Here is an 18,497-nt window from a genome sequence, read left to right as displayed (position 1 = left end):
ATAGAATTCATTGAAGACCCTTCTATATTGAAAGAATATTTACTTGGGTATAAATGTGGAAAACAAAAGTTGCTCATAAACTCATCACAACAAACAATTTCTGATGTCTATGATTATAATATAAAGTCTATTTCCCTTCAAATGAACACAGAAAAGTGCGGGTTCATGTGAGGACCTTTGAGATGCTCCAGTTGACTGATTCCGAAGTCTTTATTAGAGCAGAGCTCCAGCAGCTTTACAACTGTAAGACCACCTGCAGACAGCGAACAATAAACACCCCTCCTCCGACACACTGGAACAACTAGGCCTAACTGCCCCCATCTTTTTGTCCCACTTCTCACCATGTGAGTTTTTATGTTGAGTGTTTTGGTGGCTGGATGTGAAAAGCAGCAGGGCGGGAGGGTTGGCCTCCGTCCCTGGAGCAACATGCCGATGATTACCAGCCGTCCAAGAACAAGAATAAAGAAATACTTACTTTTTCATTTACCTTTTTACCAGAAGAAGAAAATGAGACCACACCCGTGTCTTTATTAAATATGAAGCCTTGATGACAAAGCTAGCTCTGTTAAAACAAAATCCACTACTCCACATTTTAAAGCATTATCACCTCCACTCAGGTGTTTCCATTTTCCACTTGTGTTTGTTTGTTTATTTGTTTTCATGTTTGTTTGCAGGACTGAGTAAAAACTACCAAGCGGACCAATGTTCCCACCAGATGTGGTGGAGGGACGGGGCCTGCAAGGAACCGTGCAGATGGTTTTCCTTCAACCAAAATTTTGTGACCAATGATTGGATGGATGGATAAATAGATAGATAGATAGAAGGCTAGATGATTGTTGAAGGTATATGTGCTCTGAGACTCATTGTATTATTATTGTATTACTTACTACATTTGGAGGAGAGGTTTATAACGTGCAGAAAAACATGAACAGGAAACTGCAAATTAGGACGCCAGAGGAAACTTGAACAATCCACAATGTTCTCTTTACCCAGGAGTTGCTTCTCTGCCAACACCTCTGAGGACGATGTGTCCTCTCCATGTAAGTAAACTTTAGTTTGAGCAATATGCTTTTTAAACCCTTGTTTAAACAGCACAGAACCAGCACTTCAGAATTATCCCTGATACTGCTAAAAGCCTGAGGTTTTTCATTATCTCATACCGGAGACTTGTGCCTTGTGAAATCCAAGTGGGAGGCTATAACTTGTGTTTAATAATCACTAACCAGTTGTTGCACAATTATTATCATATAAAATTACAGTGAGTACTTTTTCCATCTATAATCCCAATCATCAGTTCCAACACGCTGGGCTCTAGGGGACTTTTTAATTGTAGTCCACGAGGGTTCAGCCCTGTTTTATTTAGAAATGAATACTTTTACCAACAAAACATTTCAAGTAATCATAAAATGACACATTGCTGTAAATTAAAGTACCACACAGTATACACTAGTAGGGCTATTAGTTGATTGACTGAAAATTTACTATTTTCTTCATTGTCAGTCACTATTATTCATTGTTTCTTCTACACAAACGTAGCAATTTGCTGCTTTTAATTGCAAATGTTTAAAATATTTTGATTTAGTGTTTAGTAATTCTAGTTTTTAACTATTGGTTGAACGAAACAAGTGAAGTGCGAGGGTTGTTCTTTCTTTTACAAACCAAACAATCAGTTGATTAATCAAGCAAAGTAGTTAAATCTATAATGAACAAATAAAAATTAGCTGCAAAAAATATTTTTATGGTTGTGACCTATTCAACCAGCCACTGCAGTAAAAGTGTAAAAATAATGTAATGATGCAATCTAACAGTTTAACTGTCAAATGAAGGACTTTGACTTTTAAAGTTTTTTTACAGTGTGATATTAGTACTTTTACTAGGTAAGTAACATGAGTACTTTCTCTACTTCTGCTCTCACAAGTTGTGTAAAATGGCCTTTTGTGCCCCCTACTGGTGGCTCTGAGAAGTAATATGACGACTGAAAAAAAAATTGAAGGTGTCCAAATGGAGCAGGAATCAAAAAATCCTGACAGTGCTATTGTGGGAACGTTTTTATTCAACTATGCATTCTGAGAACATTCAGCTCAAAAACATCATGCTTTGACATTTTTATCATTATTTGCTTTCTTGCAGAATTAGATGAGAACAATCCAGATTATCAAACCATCCCTGTGACTGTGCTTTACAGCATTTAGGATGAAGACGTATTAAGCCTAAAGGCAAATGAATATAATAATGAATTCTCTTGTTTAGACAAGTTTAGGGAAATAATCCCACCTAAAGGATCCGGTACATGGTGGTCATTTGGCATCATCATCATCATCACCATTAGTGCAACCTAGACTTAACTTCATCTCTAGAAGTTAAAATCTTCTTCTACTGCCAAGGCACCATCAGCATTTAGTTGCAAATACGTACTGTAGTGCTCATTGTTGAGTTGCACAATTATCTCTTGAAATCATGTGGGTTGTTTTGTTCAGTTTGTTGACCTAAAAAGTGTAAAATAAAAAGAAGCACATCTTCCACACACTGACCCACTGAGAGCTTTAAACCACACATATGAGTATGAGAGTTAACCAGTGTCCTGCAGTGTTAAAGCAAGATAATAAAACGCTGCAGCTCCCTAACCATTTCTATGCATTTTAAACTAATTAAATCTAAGTGGAATTAAAATGCATTCCATTCAACAAACGTCTGGAGTCAGTGTGCAGGTGTTACTCTGCACTTGCAAAGTCAAAACATATTCTGTTGTTACAAAAAATGAAATGCGAACAGGAGGACAAAAAAAAAAAAATCGATCAATCCTCAGTGATCCCAGTATCTCTACAATAATAATCAAGCAGCCAAAACTGCCTTTTTGTTTGTGTTTGTTTTTACTCGCAACTATTCAAACTAGATAAAAGACACAAAATTCTTCTTCATGTGTTTCACCCACACTTCTTCTTCAGTGGATAAAACTGATTCAGAAAGGGAATTGAATGCCCTGAACTCTGACCTTCCTCTGATCCCATGCGATCAACACAGCAGCTGTTCAGGAGCATCCTAAGTCTAAACGTGCGTCACTGGCGAGCAGCCTGAGCTGAAGTCGCTCTCTGTTTTCAGTCTTCACTCCGGCACTCTGCTCAGATGTTGGGGTCCTCCTCTAGCTTGGTGAGGTCGGTGGCCGTGCCCATGAACATGCTGCGCCCTCGCTCCAGCCGGCTCTTCTTGTCCGTGAGGCGGAAGGCCTCCATGAACTCATCAATGTCGATGCTGCCGTCCTGGTTGCTGTCAATGGTGACGGACAGGTCGGAGATGGCCTCTTCCGTGATTTCCATCTTTAGGTAGACGCTCAGCAGCTTCCAGGTCTGCCGAAAGTCCTCGATGGTGATGAAGCCTGAGGAGGAGGTTAAAGGTTAGGATGTGACAGCTGGAATGAAGGGAAGGGAAAAGATATTCATGATGTGCGCGCTGTTAAAGGAAAAAATGTGTGTCACTGTGTGGGTGTAGATCACTGGGTTAATCCTCATCTTAACTAGGAGGATTCAGGAGGCTGTAACCTGCTGTGGCCTCTTTGGCACACAGGGAGGCTTAGGGAGGCTGAACTCTGCAGGCGTCTCAATCTGGACACAACAAACACTTCATAAAGCCCTGACACACTTAACACTGAGCCAGACCATCTCTTGTTACACTGTGTCTGTGCACTTTATCAAGTTGTTGATCAGACAGTTATTTGTTCCATTATGCAAACGTCATTGTGAAATGCATCCACACACACATATGAAATACAAACCAACATCCTATCAAGAGCTTATCTAAAAAATTTGAATCACTTTAAAAGAGCGTTTTATTGCCAGGTGATCTAAACTAAACTAAAAATAAACGTTTTGCTGTTTGTGAATTAAGAGAAAGATCTATGGGGTTTGTTTAGATTGGGAAACACCCATCAATCAATTCCTTGAGAATGCTGAATATGGCATCCATTAAAAAGATTCTTCTCAGTTTACATCTTGTTTCAGTAATGAAATAAATATTTCACCTGAGTTGTCCGTGTCGACGATTCTGAAGATGGTCTCCAAGGTGGAGCGGTGGCGATACAAAGTCTCCAGCAGGCTCTGGTCGATGTGCTGCAGGAGGAGAAGTGATGGAACAAGTGAGAAAAGTGTCGGACTTGAATGACGCAAGTTCAAGTATCTATATCTTTGATTGAAACGTTCCTGGATAATCATGACCTGGTGACTGAGCATCTTGACTTTACTGAAAGCTCAAAGTCTAAATCTCACACTGGCTGAATGAAATTTCAAGACACAGTCATGTTAGTGGATAAAGAGAGTGTTTTGACGATTTGGCTTTGCCTGGAATAGTCTTTTGTGTTGTCTTTTTGTGTTTCTTGGGTTCGGTGAAGAAGGAAAAATGGTGGTGTTCTTTTCTTTTTTTCTACTTTTTACTCACATCAGTGTTGGGTCCCTTGATGGCGAGCTCGTTGAACCATTCGTGGTAGTCGACCGTGCCATCGCTGGTCTTGCAGGTGACGAGCTGACCGCGCATCATCCTCCAGGGAAGACCGAGGTGCATCACACTCTCCACTGCAGTGGCCCAGTCATTCAGAGACACCAGACCTGACGGAGGAATGAGAGACGACGTTAAATCTCTCATTCAGCACATTGTCCAAGCTGAAATGATCAGCTAACGTTAGCATCAGCACAAACAGTATGTCGGCTAATATATATATCGTTGTCCGATCACAACTCTTTAAGAATTAAATTCAAAGGATGCTTTCTTCGTGTGTTTATGTGTAAAGTAACTTTATTATTTTTGATAGCATTATCAAAAGTCTATTGTCACTCAGGCTCTGCTTGAAAGAATGTGTTTTTCAATACAGTGTTATAAGATGAACAACTCTAATTCTGATCCATTCTATATCTGACCCAATCATTTAATTTGCATTACTTTGCAAAATAATCATCCAAAACAGCATCAAAACAGTTTAATTAGACAATTAAACCCGATGTGTCTCATTATAGACTCAACTCAATCATGATGAAGTAAATCACAGAATAACAACAACAACAGTTTCAGCTGAAGTTTGTGTGAAACTATCAAATGATCTGTTCGGCCCACATGCTGCCACATGTTTCCTGAACGTTGGAATATGATGCTCGTCACAGAGCACAAAGGTGTGAGCTCGTATTTCTCCACGTCCAGACATTAACCTGTGAGAACTTCATGAGAGAGGAGACACGTGTGAAGTCTGTGATGAAATTACATGACACCTGATTCACCCAGGACTGAACACACACACACACACACACACACCTGTGTTGTCTCTATCAAACTTTTTGAAGGCACAGATGAGGTCGGATTTGTGCGCGAACAGCTGCTCCCGCAGGACTTTGAGGGCTGAGCGCTCGGTCCGACCAACACTGCAGACAACATGAGGAAAATATAAGTACAGGCAACTAGAACAACTAAAACCAAGCCAAAGCAATAAGTCACATCACTGGAGTGAGTTTCTTCCTGTGCTCTTTTGTACCTTTGTCGAACAGTGAGCTCTCTGGTCATGCTGGTGGCCTGGTACTGAATCATATAAGGCACAAGGTCTGGACCCAGCTTCACGTAGGCGCCCCTGTTGCTTCCCACATCGTAGTAGTTGGAGGCAGAGAACAGAGTGAGGATCTAAGGGATATGAAAGAAGAGGTTTATGTTGTAGTGCATTTTCAAAAGCTCATCAGAGAAAAAACATGTGAAATGCTTCTGCAACCATGTCGCCAATCTGTCGTCAGTGTCTGAGCTCACCTTCCGATTGTGGCAAAATTCATAACCTTCCTGTTTACACTCGTGGGAGCGGATGATGAGCTGCAGGTTGTGTTTGCTCAGAAAGTCCTCCGTGACGTCGGGGCCCCAGTAGCAGCCTCCGCCCCGCACTTCATTGGGCATGCAGCCATCCTGGGTCATCGGGTCGCTCCACAGCAGGTCCAGGATCTGGAGGAACGAGATTTTTTATTTGAATCCCCTGGAGTCTAAGGCCTTATCAGCCATGTTAGAGGTACTTAGACCCGCCTCAACATTTGGATAAGTCTCACCTACCTAAAAATGTCTCATGTTGGTGTAATTACACTTCACAGGGATTAAACTCTGATTGATACATGAGTATTGTAGGAAGAATCCTTCTTCCTGCTTCACTTGTGTACCAGAGCGACCAAATGTGTACAGGGTCTGTACTTCAGATTTCAGGTACCAGAGCTACATGCAGTGACTGAGCATCACCACCAAGTTCCAGAGCCACATTAAACCACTGACTTTTACAGCCTGCACTAAAGGTGATGACGAACGGTTGGAAAAGCAGATTGACGTGACGGCAGAGGGATTAATGATGATTAAAGCATGTTAAAGCCCACGCAGGTAACAATCCGCAGCTCTTATAACCTATACTGCAGCCAGGGCGAGATCAAGACACTTTGGCTTCATTTTTGGGAGTTGTCATGTCGTCCATCTTTATATGCAGCCTATGGGCAGCTCTAATGTGTGAGTACTGATACTAATGTGAAGCTGACAGAAATAACTAATTAAAACCATGTGGGATCGTTACAAATCAGATCTGAGCAGACTCCTCTGGTCAATATTCACTCATCACCTGTTTCCATTCTTCTCTGGCGTTGTCACTGTTGACAGACTCAGTGGACACAGTCAGTGTCGTCTCTTTTTCTGTGGATCTGTTGATGAAGACGGATTGTTTCCTCTTGCGAATCTCCAGCTCGTCCTCCACTTTCCCTTTGATCCGGTCAGAGAAGTCCTGCAGCGAGCGGTTCTGGAAGCTTTCCCGGGTTCCCAGAGGTTTGGGATAGATGAAGGAGGCCCGACGCTGGAAGTACTTGTTGTTGCCCAAGACATCCAAGTCCACGTCCGAGTCGATAGACGTCTGCGTTGAGCTGAAGTACCTCTTCTTTGGAGGCCTCAGTGCTGAAACATACTGGGACAAACACAGGAGAACCCGGCTTCAGGGAAAACATCAGGACATGAACATGAATGGAAGTGTGTCTGTATCGATGAAAGAGTTTATCACTGCTCTGCGCTCTGTTCCCTCACATTGTGCCGGTCCACTCTGGTGAGGACGCCGAGATCTGTGGTGTCGGAGATTCCTCCATGAAGAACCAGAACCTTCTGGTCGATCACTGTCGCTAATGGCAACCAGCTGAAGATCTTCTGCAGCAGCTTCAGGATCCGTTTGCCGTGCAACTGAAGAGAAACACAGGAGAGGAAGAGATGAGTACATTCATCTTCCTTTTTTTTCTTTGTTGACATTTTTAAATGCTCTGTATTGATCTTAGAAGCTTTTCTAAATGAAGGATGATTTTAAAATAGTTAAAAGTGTTTGGACAGTATAACCCTTTATCTTAATGTCACTGACTTAAAATGCTGGTTTCTAAAAAAACAAAATAGTCCTGTGAACCAATCAATCTTTGTTGTGTTTACTTTATTTATCTATAGTGATAATTTAATTAAAGTTGATGTAACCTTTTTTTTTAAACAATCTGTTTCCTGGATATTTTTTACTTGTTTGATTTTCAGTGAGTTTCAGTGTTGCAGGTTCGGTCTCTATATAAAGAAGCTGTTTTAGCTTGTGAGATCGATCCCTGTCGAGTGTCTTTAAACCAAAGTCACCGCTGACAGTGCTCAGGGATTCAAGCTGAACAGTAGTTTCCTTTCTGTGTCTTTGGAAAACCTCGACCTCTTTGAAAGATGAGACGCCCTGAACAGTGTCAGATGCCCAGCAGTCACCAGGTCTAATGACCTCAAATCCTCTTACCTGCCAGGAGGAGTGACTGGTGTTGTACTGGGAAGGAAGTCCCGGCCTTTATCAGGCCTTAGTGGGAGTGTGTAGGCTAAGGTGATAAAACTTGCTGCTCTAAAGATAACAGGGTTAAGGACACGTTGTGGCTCCATGCGATAGTTTGAACGTGGAGCAGTAAACAAAAGAAAAGGTGTGTTTAGAGATATGTAAATTTGCAGGATTATGTGATAAACCTACCTTGTATTTAGTCAACACCTCCTTTGTGAAGCCGTATCTGAGCCAGCCAAAGAAACAGAAGGTACACGTTCAATATCAGTGTATTTGTTATTCTTTGATCATGAATTTGTTAAGGCACGGCATGTGGGCAGTTGACATATTTAGCATTTGACTTCACTTGGTCCCTCAGGTTAATACGTATATTTGTTTTACCTCAGATTGACTATATGGTCCTCGTGGTTTCCTCTGTTGAGGTAGACGTCACTGGGGTAGACGAGCAGGAATGAAAACAGGATCAGAAGGATCTCGATGGAGTCTTTGCCTCGGTCTACAAAGTCTCCGTTAAACAAGTAGGGCTTCTCCAAGGACGGCATGCCATTCTGTAACATTGACAACAGCAGACGGTCAATCTGGCATCCAGATGTGAAATAAACACAGCATGTTGCAGCCAAATGCCCTTTACACCAAAAATGTAAGTTTAGAAGGGACGGAATTATTATGTGATTCTTCAGTCAGTTGATCAACACACATGGATAATCAGCAACAAGTTTGATCATTGGTGAATAAATGTAAGAATTTGCTGCTTTTTTCCATTTCAACATCAGCATTCATTCATTCAAACAGATGACATTTTAAGATTAAAAAGACAAGGTTCCAACCTTGTAGAAAATCAGCAGCAGGTCCTCCAGTTGGCCGTGCAGGTCACCTGTAGTGAAGTGAACAAACACAGGTCATAATCTGTCTGGATGTGTTTTAACTACTACAACCAAAATGTCCACTCTTAATTCATTCAGCAATTATGCTCCTACAATCTGTTGGGATGTGGTGGTTCCTCAAGGATTTAAACTCTGCAACAAATGATCACATTTTCTACAACTGGTTTGTAAATCAGAGAAAACATTGCATTCAGTTTGCATATAGTAATACATTACTTTAGTTTAGTTAGGATTATATTGGATTTGTTTGCTACTACTTGTTTCAGCGGTTTAAGATCAAGTAATCACAAATTCCTTTGCATATTCTCCCCAATCACCTTCCCCTCATAATCATCTCTCACAAACAACATCATTAAAAGGCATGAATTCATCTTTGAAAAACATAACAGTGATTTCTTTCCGCTCACCACAAATAGTGATTTCTTTACTCTGACAGGTGGAGATTCGATTGATATTTGGCAACATGCGGAGCCGTTTCCAGGTCTCGACCAGGAGCTGGAGGACGTAGCGCGAGTGCAGCTGCTACTGAGAGAGAGACTTGTCAGGGAGAAGTTTCAGGCTCAGAGAAACACATAAAACCTGCATCGTACTGCAGTGACTGATAACTGCTGTCGTCACGCAAGCTCATTGTGTCGTGCTATGTCTGTTGGAGAACTTTGAAAACAATGTTTGAGTAACTCCTCACAGTACAGAAGCACAAATAGCTTTAAGCTCATTTAGAGTCAGGGTCACAGTTGCATAGTTTGTCCACTGATAAGTTAGTATTTCAGCTGCAAGCATTTCCTCTTAGTGTGTACTTGTACCATGCTCTTTTAATCTAAAGGATCTTTATCGAGACTGCTTATGTTTAGAAAAATACAATTAGCTGATAAATTGAATAAACTGAATTCTCTCAAAATCCCAAAACCAACATCAGTATCTGCCTCAAAGGTCCAATACACTTTAAAAGATGCGTTCAAATCAATTCTACACATCACAGTGATAAACTAATCTGAGTCATCATGCCCCAGGCAGGTTGGAAACACTGTTCTGCCGTGCACCTTCTTGTTCCTGAAGGCCTCCACCAGCCCGACCGCCTGCTCCACCGTCAGAGGGAAGAAGAGATGAGGTCCTGAGTAGATCTCTGGCACCTCGATGTTCTTGTAGCAGAAGTATCTCTCCCACTCTGCGTCCCGACAAACATCGTTCTCTCTGAAGATGTGCGAGATCAGATTTCCTGGAAGACAACAGGTCGAACTCATGAGATTCAGTTTTACACAAGGAAATTCCCCGAGAGATACAGTGACTCCATTCATGTGAAATCTTACGCTCATTGCTTGATGGTGTGAAATTGTCCATGAGGTAGCCGAGGAAATTATAAAGCTGCGGACGAAAAAGAAGAGAAGAGAGTTGAGTTTGTGCTTTTCTCATTATGCAAAAAGAAACTCAGAGAATAACACTCATCCTCTCTGACAGCTTGACACCTTTATCTGGGCCTGTTCTCCGGAGTATTCGATGGACTGGAAGATGTGCCAGGTGTATCTGCGTCTCATCTCCGTGCGGGCTACATACTGACGGTACCATCGCTGGATCAGCACTGCAGCTCTTATAGCTGGAGGAGACAGATGGTGATCAGAAGAGGTTTTCAAAATGTTCTTTAAATTAATGCATCAAAGGGAAATGTGTCTCATGGGGTTTTCTTTCTGCTGTTGATGATTTAGTCAGTTTTAGTTTAGTGTGTGGGACTAAAACTTTACAACTCTACTACATGTACAGTCTGCGATTTGTTCATAATTGTAATGATAAAAGACTAGTTTGAAGATTGGAATGATGTGGTTTGTTATCATGTGTTTCTTGGGGCTGGTTAGGTTTGTTTCGATATTGGGCCCCTATTGGGTCCCTTTTGCCTGGGGCCCCCAAAGTCCCTTGAAATGTTTGTGTTAACAACAACAACACAATAAACAAGTGAAGACCGGCGTGGCTTACTTGTGACGGCTGCAAGCAGCAGAACAGACAGACAAAGAGAAGATGCATTAATACGACTCACGTAAGAGGGAGATTACAGATATGATGCCTCTCACGGAATATCGTTGGAAAGAATTGCTGGAAAGAAACTGTTAAATTTTGGTTCAGATCCAGATCAGGAGGCCGGATGCAGAAATCTATTTCTAAGAGACTAATTCATTAATGACAAAACACTGTTTACACTGTAAGTGTGTGGAATGTGATGCAGGTTGATTTTAAGGGGACTGTTGGGCCTTGGCGGATGTTTACGCTGCACCGAGTGCCATTAAATCAGTCTGCAGGATGACAGTTACCTTTTCCAGAGTGTTTGTGGAAGTGGTCGGACTTTGTGACGCCACATCCCATGACTGTTCCTGTTCAAAACACCAAACAGATTTGAAATCACAAATCAGAGTATGACCTTAATATGATAGATATATAAAATCTGAGTACGTTTACTGATTGAGATACAGGTTCTCTACTCATTCACACATTCGTAAATAGATCTGGCGTCTCTCACTCACGGAGGGGAAGGTTGAGTGTGGCAGCAGGACAGGTAAAGCTGGAGGACATACGACTTTGTGCACTTTTAATCTTGTTAACTGGTGGTTCTCTCCTGACCTCAGTGGCCTCAATCCCGGAGCAGGGGACTGTTTTTGTATGAATTCTACGAAGGCTTACATTAAGCTATCAATGAAAGCGAGGAGGCGGGAAACAGTCATCATGACCTGCAGTTATTTTGATTAAATGATGGATTTCAAATATGGAAACTGTATTTTAAAATATCCCTTTGTTGTTTAGGGTAAATAAATGATACCTAAATTACTGTTTACAAGTTACAAACCTAATGTAGATTTTATTCAAGTGTGTTTGCAGATAACTTTCTTTGGCTGTGTTGGTTTTGGCCTTCTTAAACCCACACAGCTCGTCTACTCAGACGGGTTTCAGACCAAAACACTGTTCTATGAATGATAAATTAATTACCCCAAAGAATAATGGTGCTGTGACATAAAATAATAGCGTGGGGAAAAGTTTTAAAAGAATAATTTAAACCTTGAAGATACATTTTAAGATGTTTCAGACTTTATTCTGACCAAATCAATCTAGAAAGAATCCATAATGATGACATATGATATCCTGCATGTATTTACTTACGTGGTCACCCCCTCTCTTCCGGCACCAGTTCCCAAGTTGTTCGTCTGTCAGTGCTGTGTGTCAGCGAGTTTTCACACAGCCATTTGCTCTGTCTCATACTCCACCAGTCCACCAGGGTCAGGTCCAGAAGCGCAGGGCGTCAGTCAGACCGGTCATCGTAGGGAGATGAATGGCATCAGGGGCCAGTAAGTCACCACAGAGGCTTCATGGATGAAGCTGTATCTCCAGAGTGCAGCTCCACCGGTCTGTGTTGATTCTGTCTCAGTGCTCAGTCCCTCGATGTGATCACATAATCAAGGCACCAAGCCACAAGTGGATTACTCGAGCTAATGACTTGATGCGACTAGACTGGTCTTAATATAGGAAGATGCCAAAGTGCAGAGGTAAACATGCATGGGAGGAGAGAGGCTCGTTTCTGTTTCTGGTTTTTGGAAATGTTTTTTGATCACAGGTGCTTGTTTGAGTCCAGGCTGGTGTGAACTCACGTAAACAAACTTAATTAAATCTTTCTATAGGAATTGTTGATGTGCTTCTCACTGACCCCTCCATGTTTTATCACAGCAGGGTCTGCTGTTGCAGATCTGTTCAGGTGAGGCTGAAATAAAAGCTTGAAATGTTCCCCACAGACAAGATGGAAGGTTCTGTTTGTTGCTGCGTTTATCTATGGTTTTATTTTGACTTCTTATTGTTTGTAGTCAGTTATTTTACTAATTATTCAAAGAATAACGTGACTCTTTCCTGACCTGGTCACAGTTGGTGAATAAAACCTACAACATTCAGGTAGTAATTATCATACGTGTCACAAGTACTTAGACTAGTTTTATTCTTATACCACCACTATAGAAATCTGTTACCACTTTCTCATAGTGCTTTAATTAAAGGCGTTATCAATAACTCATAAATATTTCATTCTTAACAAATCAATCTTAATCCATGAGTGTTAAATGACTAATGGGTTGTGAGAGAAGTCATCTTCCAGCACTGCACCTTACCATTCCTCTCCAATGAGCTGTTTGACCCATTTAAAAAGTCAAGCAAAGTGATATAGGAGTATTTTCTAAACCAAACACCAAACCTAACCCTAGATCTACAAAACCTTGATGGATTAAGCATTAACATGAATTAATCAGTTAATTATTAAATTGAATCAAAACACTTTTGGGACATTATCTTGAAAATGGGACTTTTAAAAAGCGTTGCTTAACCAACACACCTGAACGCTGCTGCTCTTGAACGCCTCCCTCGCTGACAGGAAGTGGATGGAGAAGGTGAGTTGTTGTGTGTCGATGATTTAGTTCAACAACAACAACAACAACGTGTAACATCTACAACAAACTGTTTTTATCTGCACCACTCATCAGATTCATACTTCAGGTTTTAAATGTGTGTGATAACAAGTAGAGGACAGGACGGAAGCTGCGTATTCAAGTCACATACACGGATTCATTGTGTTTATATCGAAACAATTGTAATGTTCTAATGTTCGGTTTGTGTTGAAACTGTGAGTTTGTGTTAAAACTCATTAGTGTTATTCACAAATGTCCGTAAACCACCGTGGAACTCCGAGTAGAAACGCTGCCATTACATCTGAGGAACCCGCCTGAGAATTATCAGGTTTTTAAGTTTTCTTTTGTTTTTAAGTCACTGGTGGATCATTCTCAGCTTGTTAATTGATAGATAGCATTCAGGAACAACTAATAGTGAGATCGGCACATTTATTTTTACACAATGTGAACAGATAGCGGCCCTTTTTCAGTAAAAACTGACACTACTGCTGATTGCACAACGTAAATTGTACTGCCAGTAGGGGGCGATAATGCCCCACTGTTTGACAGCAACAACTTTCAAGCAAAACAAAAGAGAAGAAATTATAAAGAGTAGAATAAAAGAGGTGAAGAGATTTAAAGAAATACAAAGAATATCTGTATGAAAAATTTAAAAAAGCATAATCAGTAAAATACTACAAATAAATCTGAAAACTCAAAAGATGTTTAGTTTGTCCAGTTTAGGCTACTATAAAAAAAAACATGGTGCTCTTCGCAGAGAGGACCCACTCCCTATGTACAGTATTTAAATATAAAGGGCCATTCTAGGGTAAAGAAAACTACAGTTTGTACAACTTAGATGAAACACAGTCTCCCCAGTGATCACAGGGACACACAGGCTTGTATTGGATCATATCTGTTGTGTATTTGGGAGCAGTTCCATTGAGAGATTTTGGTGACAATTAACCACCACGGGTTTTCCCTGAAACCAATGAGGCTGGTTTTACCCTGGAGAAGTCAAACTGACGCTCTCTAAATGCAGCTCTCGTCCTTCTGTGTACAAAGTAGCATATCTGCCTCACTGAGTGGCCTGGCCATGACAATTGAATGATAGTAAATAGTTAGAAATGCTGTACATAGACAGCAGCACCTCATTTTGTGTGAAAATCTTTCCTCTTCCTCTTTGGCAATCTTCAAAAATAACGATATATTATGCGACAGTTTCTGCGTCTCTATGGTTTAAAATGGGTCACATTTCTCTGTCCTCGTGGATCCCAGACACTCAAACATTAGCAGCTACTGTACAAACTACAAAGATATACATCTCCAGAATGATCTCCTGACCAGTATTATCAAACTGCAGTGAATGTGTGAGGGTAGTTTCCTCAGGAGCATCTGACCAAGACGCTCATCATCATCCTCTGCTGCAGAAATAATCCATTCAGCTCAGTTTGGCTGCAACAGTGATGCACAGTATTTGTCTTGCTCGCCTGGTTTCGTTGAGGTTTTTGTGTTTCGTGATGCAGAAGCATAAACTAGGCTTTAATTGGGACGTTTTCTCACTTCAGAAATGAAAGATGGATTTAGGATTTAATTCGAAAAAAAAAAATATATATATATATATATCTATATTTGTTTGTTTTTTTTAAGCTGAACTGTCAAACATTTTCTGGTGCCTCACTTTCAAATGTGAGATTATTTTTTATATGTTTTACACAATTGAAAATGAAATTAATTTTGTTAATGGGTATTTTTCAATCCCATATCATTAATCTTCACTTAATACACCATAGTGAAAAAAGTGTCAGTTACATAACAGCTAGAAAAGGTCAGTAGGTCTTTTTTATCTGATAAGTGTAGAATCTTGTCAAAGATGAGAATGTTGGAGGCACCTGAATTAAATTTGAATAAGTACATTTATTGAGTGCACTGTGGAATTATTTTTATATTCAACATCGATCACAAAGGCTCTTTATTGCACCGGAATAATCCATTTTCAACACTTGATCTTTGCGAAACAGGGAAGGAACCTCCCCTGTCGTTACTTAAAGAGGTCAGACCATTCACCACTTCGAGCCGTTGATCAGCTTCAGCCCTGACTGAGCTCAGTGTGTCAGAGTCTGAGGATGAAGATCGCTGTGCTGGGAGCCACCGGGCAGACTGGTCAGTTTCTGGTCAACCAGGCGCTGCAGCAGGGTCACATGGTCACCGCCATCGTCAGGAACCCGGGAAAACTTGCCATACATCATGATAATCTCAAGGTAGTGCCACACTGACTCTGTGTTTTATTGTGCTGCGTGACTGTTACAGGCTGTCGTTGCTGCTCCTCTCTGTTTGCTGGGCTCAAAGTTCAGGTCAGTCAGTGCGATCTCACATGAGGAGGAAACACCTGAAGTACTCCTAATGTTTCTGGGCGGTAGCCACAAACGTTACTGTGCATGGTTCAAATTCAATTCAAATTCAAAAGACTATTTTCTTATTGCACAGTCGTACTTCGTACACAAGCACAACGAAATTATAGCACAGTCCTCCGCCTCCATGCCAAACATACAATTAACAGGACACAATCCACTACACAAATTGAAATAAAAATAAGGGGATTCCAGGACCAAAGGCATTTAAAGATGTGGATATACTATACAAAATAAATTATAATTGTACCAATAATATTGTATACATTGATGACTTGATAGAAAAGAAAGAGTCAATGTTATTATTTAATGATGCAAATCTCTCGTCAAACAAGATTCAAGTGAGTCTATTTTTATTTTACATTTGTGACTGCCTTTAAAGATTCTTCTGTTTATCGAGGTTAATAAACTGTATTTATATTCTGTGTTTTTAGATTAAACAACGGCTCTTTACGCTTCAGGTCTTTTTATACAGCACTTCTTTATCATGTCGGCCTTTCAGGCATCAGGGGTAATTTAAAGTTCAGTGTCTCGCCAGAAGCATCTTCCACCTGCAGACGGGATGAGCTGGGGGCCGAGCCACCGTTCTCCTGATTTTTCAAATCAAAAAGTATTTGAAGACAAACCAGCTCACTTTTGTCTTTTCACGGGATTTGCTGACAAGAAGAAAACTGTGCACCAGCCTTGTCTTTTAACACCACCTGACATTTAACATGTTTCATGTGCCAAAACAAAGGTCTTTCATATGCAAAGAAAGACTCTCATTGACTCTCCTTGTCTACTTCCAGGTGGTGGAAGCGGATATTTTCTCTGCGGACAGTCTGAAGAGTAATTTCAGAGGACAGGATGTGATCATGTCCTGCCTCGGCTTCCCGACCTCCTTCTTCTCGGCCGTGTCGGGCTACACCCTCTCCATGAAGGCCATGATCAGCGCCATGCGAGAGGCCCGCGTCAACAGGATCATCACCATGACCTCCTGGTATACTGAGCGTAGGTCACATGATGATGCCTTCAAGGCCTTTTCTAATTTATGATAATGCAACAGCGTAGTTGGAGAAGTTGAAATAAAGTTGTAGTTCTTTCAGTGTCTTAAGCTTTTGAAGCCTTTTGAATGACATTGTGTCAAAAACAATAATTTGATTAATCAATAATGGACAGATTGAATTCTGTGTAGAATGTAAAGTTTCTTCACATCGAAACGCTTTTTTTTTCTTTATTGTTAGCTAACTCAGGAACTCACTCGCCTTACCTCATCCGCTTCCTCCTGCTGCCGATGATCCGAAGCGTCCTCACCAACATGTACGAGATGGAGCAGTTTCTGCAGAAGACTGAGGACGTCACCTGGACTGTGGTCCGTCCACCTGGACTCAAGAACCTGCCGGCCTCAGGTAATCTTAAAACAGCAGCTTGAAAATGGAATAAGGAGAATTTTCTGAATCGTTTAAAATATCAATAATTCTAAACAGAGCTTGGTGGATTTGCTTCCAGGCAGCGAAACAAGCACAGATTTAAAACAGACAGTTTGTTTGTCGCCAGGGTGCTTTATCCATGATCCACTGCCTCAGGATCCAGTTTGACACAGTTCAAGCTGATTAGCACGTGTTCTCATCATATACTGGCTTGTTTATATGAATGGATCCATTTGGGTAAATAACAGGCCGTCCCTTGAGGTTCTCGTTTGCTTACAGGCAAGATGATGTGCACCTTTCTCTATTTGAGGTCCCAGATGTCATAACACCACTAACTCTCAGGTTTTCATCTCTGTGCCCCAACAGCTCAAGAGTTTCTGACCCACGAGGGATACTTCGTGCCCCACAGCGATGGTCAGCCAGCAGGTAGTGCGGTGGGAAGAGGAGACGTGGCTCGCTTCATGCTCTCTCTAGTCAGCAGCAACGCCTGGGTCAAGAGGGGGGTCGCCATTACTACCAAATGAGAAAAGAAGAAGAGGAGTTAACGTTGCCAAAGTGTCAGTTCAGAATACATTTTAAAAAGAAAACCTCAGCCGCAGTACAGCAGAGGTAAATGGAAGGTTTTGGTTTTCAAAATATTATAATTTTAAGTCTAATCTTCAGATATTTCCTAGTGACCATTTTGTAAAAATAAATGGGACTTCTCCAAATGTGTCAAACCAAAACCCAAAGATCTTTTTATGTTTCTATTATAGGGGTAAAACATTGTACAATTCTAAAGATTTTCTTTTGACTAATGGATTAATTAACAAATTGTTTCTGCTTCAAGCTGGTCACTGTGAAAGTTTGACTGCTTCAGGTAGTAACTGTCTTCATGGCAGATTCTGCCAGAGGAAGGGTTGGGTTGAACTGGCCCTTTAACAACGTGCAGTTTATCTTCCTACTTCAACAGTCCATCATTGCCTTATATGTTTTTCTGCGGACTCTTGTTTATATGTTTTTATGATCAGTGAAAACCACTACATTACTCAGCGAGGTTACACGGCTCTCGCTGATGAGTTTGTAAGACATGATTCCAGCCACACGAGGGCAGTGTGGTGCCACCTCCTGCAGCAGCCACAGCACTGCAACTTGATTTCATGTAAGAAGTCTTTTTGCTTATATTTACAGTAGATATCTCAGAATGAAATCAACCTTCATTGTTCAGTATGTTGCACCATGTACTCATAAGCAGTAATTTAAATAAAAATGTACCACATTACTTAAACATACACTCAGGAGACATCTGTATGTACAGTGAATTTTAAGTTTAAGAAATTGTGGTTTCTCTAAGATCTAAAATTAAAAGATCATTGCCTGAAACATGCTTCTTTTCATCAGTGTAATATTTGTTGGCTGAATCTGGTACCGTGAAATATTAACAGGTTGCTGTTGGTGGTGGAAAAGAAAACAAGACTGGTGAGAATCACAGTCAGGCTCTTTCCTGCTGAGTTAAGTTTTAGTTTCAAAGTCGTCTCTCGCTGCTGCACAGAGATTTTTGCTTTAAGACCAAGTATCTGTTTCTTATCTCGAAC

At 40.9% G+C, this 18,497-nt stretch overlaps 2 protein-coding genes across 3 annotated transcripts; one reads left to right on the top strand and one right to left on the bottom strand.

The window, feature by feature from the left end:
* Positions 1-2,971: 2,971 nt before the first annotated feature.
* Positions 2,972-11,978, bottom strand: ppef2a (protein phosphatase with EF-hand domain 2a). Its single transcript, XM_020099214.2, has 18 exons — positions 11,839-11,978; positions 10,998-11,057; positions 10,666-10,674; positions 10,164-10,291; positions 10,008-10,062; positions 9,741-9,916; positions 9,108-9,222; positions 8,644-8,690; positions 8,198-8,364; positions 8,006-8,042; positions 7,063-7,212; positions 6,611-6,946; positions 5,773-5,958; positions 5,510-5,652; positions 5,293-5,399; positions 4,429-4,595; positions 4,016-4,103; positions 2,972-3,373 (listed from the first exon to the last, which is right to left on the bottom strand). The coding sequence occupies exons 2-18, from the start codon at positions 11,047-11,049 to the stop codon at positions 3,120-3,122; spliced, it is 2,217 nt and encodes a 738-aa protein (XP_019954773.2). The 5' UTR covers positions 11,050-11,057; positions 11,839-11,978; the 3' UTR covers positions 2,972-3,119.
* Positions 11,979-12,995: 1,017 nt separating this feature from the next.
* LOC109636956 (flavin reductase (NADPH)-like) lies at positions 12,996-18,285 on the top strand. Of its 2 annotated transcripts, none has more exons than XM_020099011.2 (5): positions 12,996-13,106; positions 15,125-15,364; positions 16,303-16,504; positions 16,738-16,902; positions 17,290-18,285. In XM_020099011.2, the coding sequence occupies exons 2-5, from the start codon at positions 15,230-15,232 to the stop codon at positions 17,445-17,447; spliced, it is 660 nt and encodes a 219-aa protein (XP_019954570.2). In that variant the 5' UTR covers positions 12,996-13,106; positions 15,125-15,229; the 3' UTR covers positions 17,448-18,285. The 2 variants fall into 2 exon arrangements, with proteins under 2 accessions (XP_019954570.2, XP_019954571.2); XM_020099012.2 differs by having other exon boundaries at positions 13,096-13,452.
* Positions 18,286-18,497: the final 212 nt, after the last annotated feature.

This window comes from Paralichthys olivaceus, chromosome 4 (assembly GCF_024713975.1).
Source record: "Paralichthys olivaceus isolate ysfri-2021 chromosome 4, ASM2471397v2, whole genome shotgun sequence".
NCBI classification, from domain to species: Eukaryota; Metazoa; Chordata; class Actinopteri; order Pleuronectiformes; family Paralichthyidae; genus Paralichthys; species Paralichthys olivaceus.
This window is presented reverse-complemented; position numbering and strand designations above follow the sequence as displayed.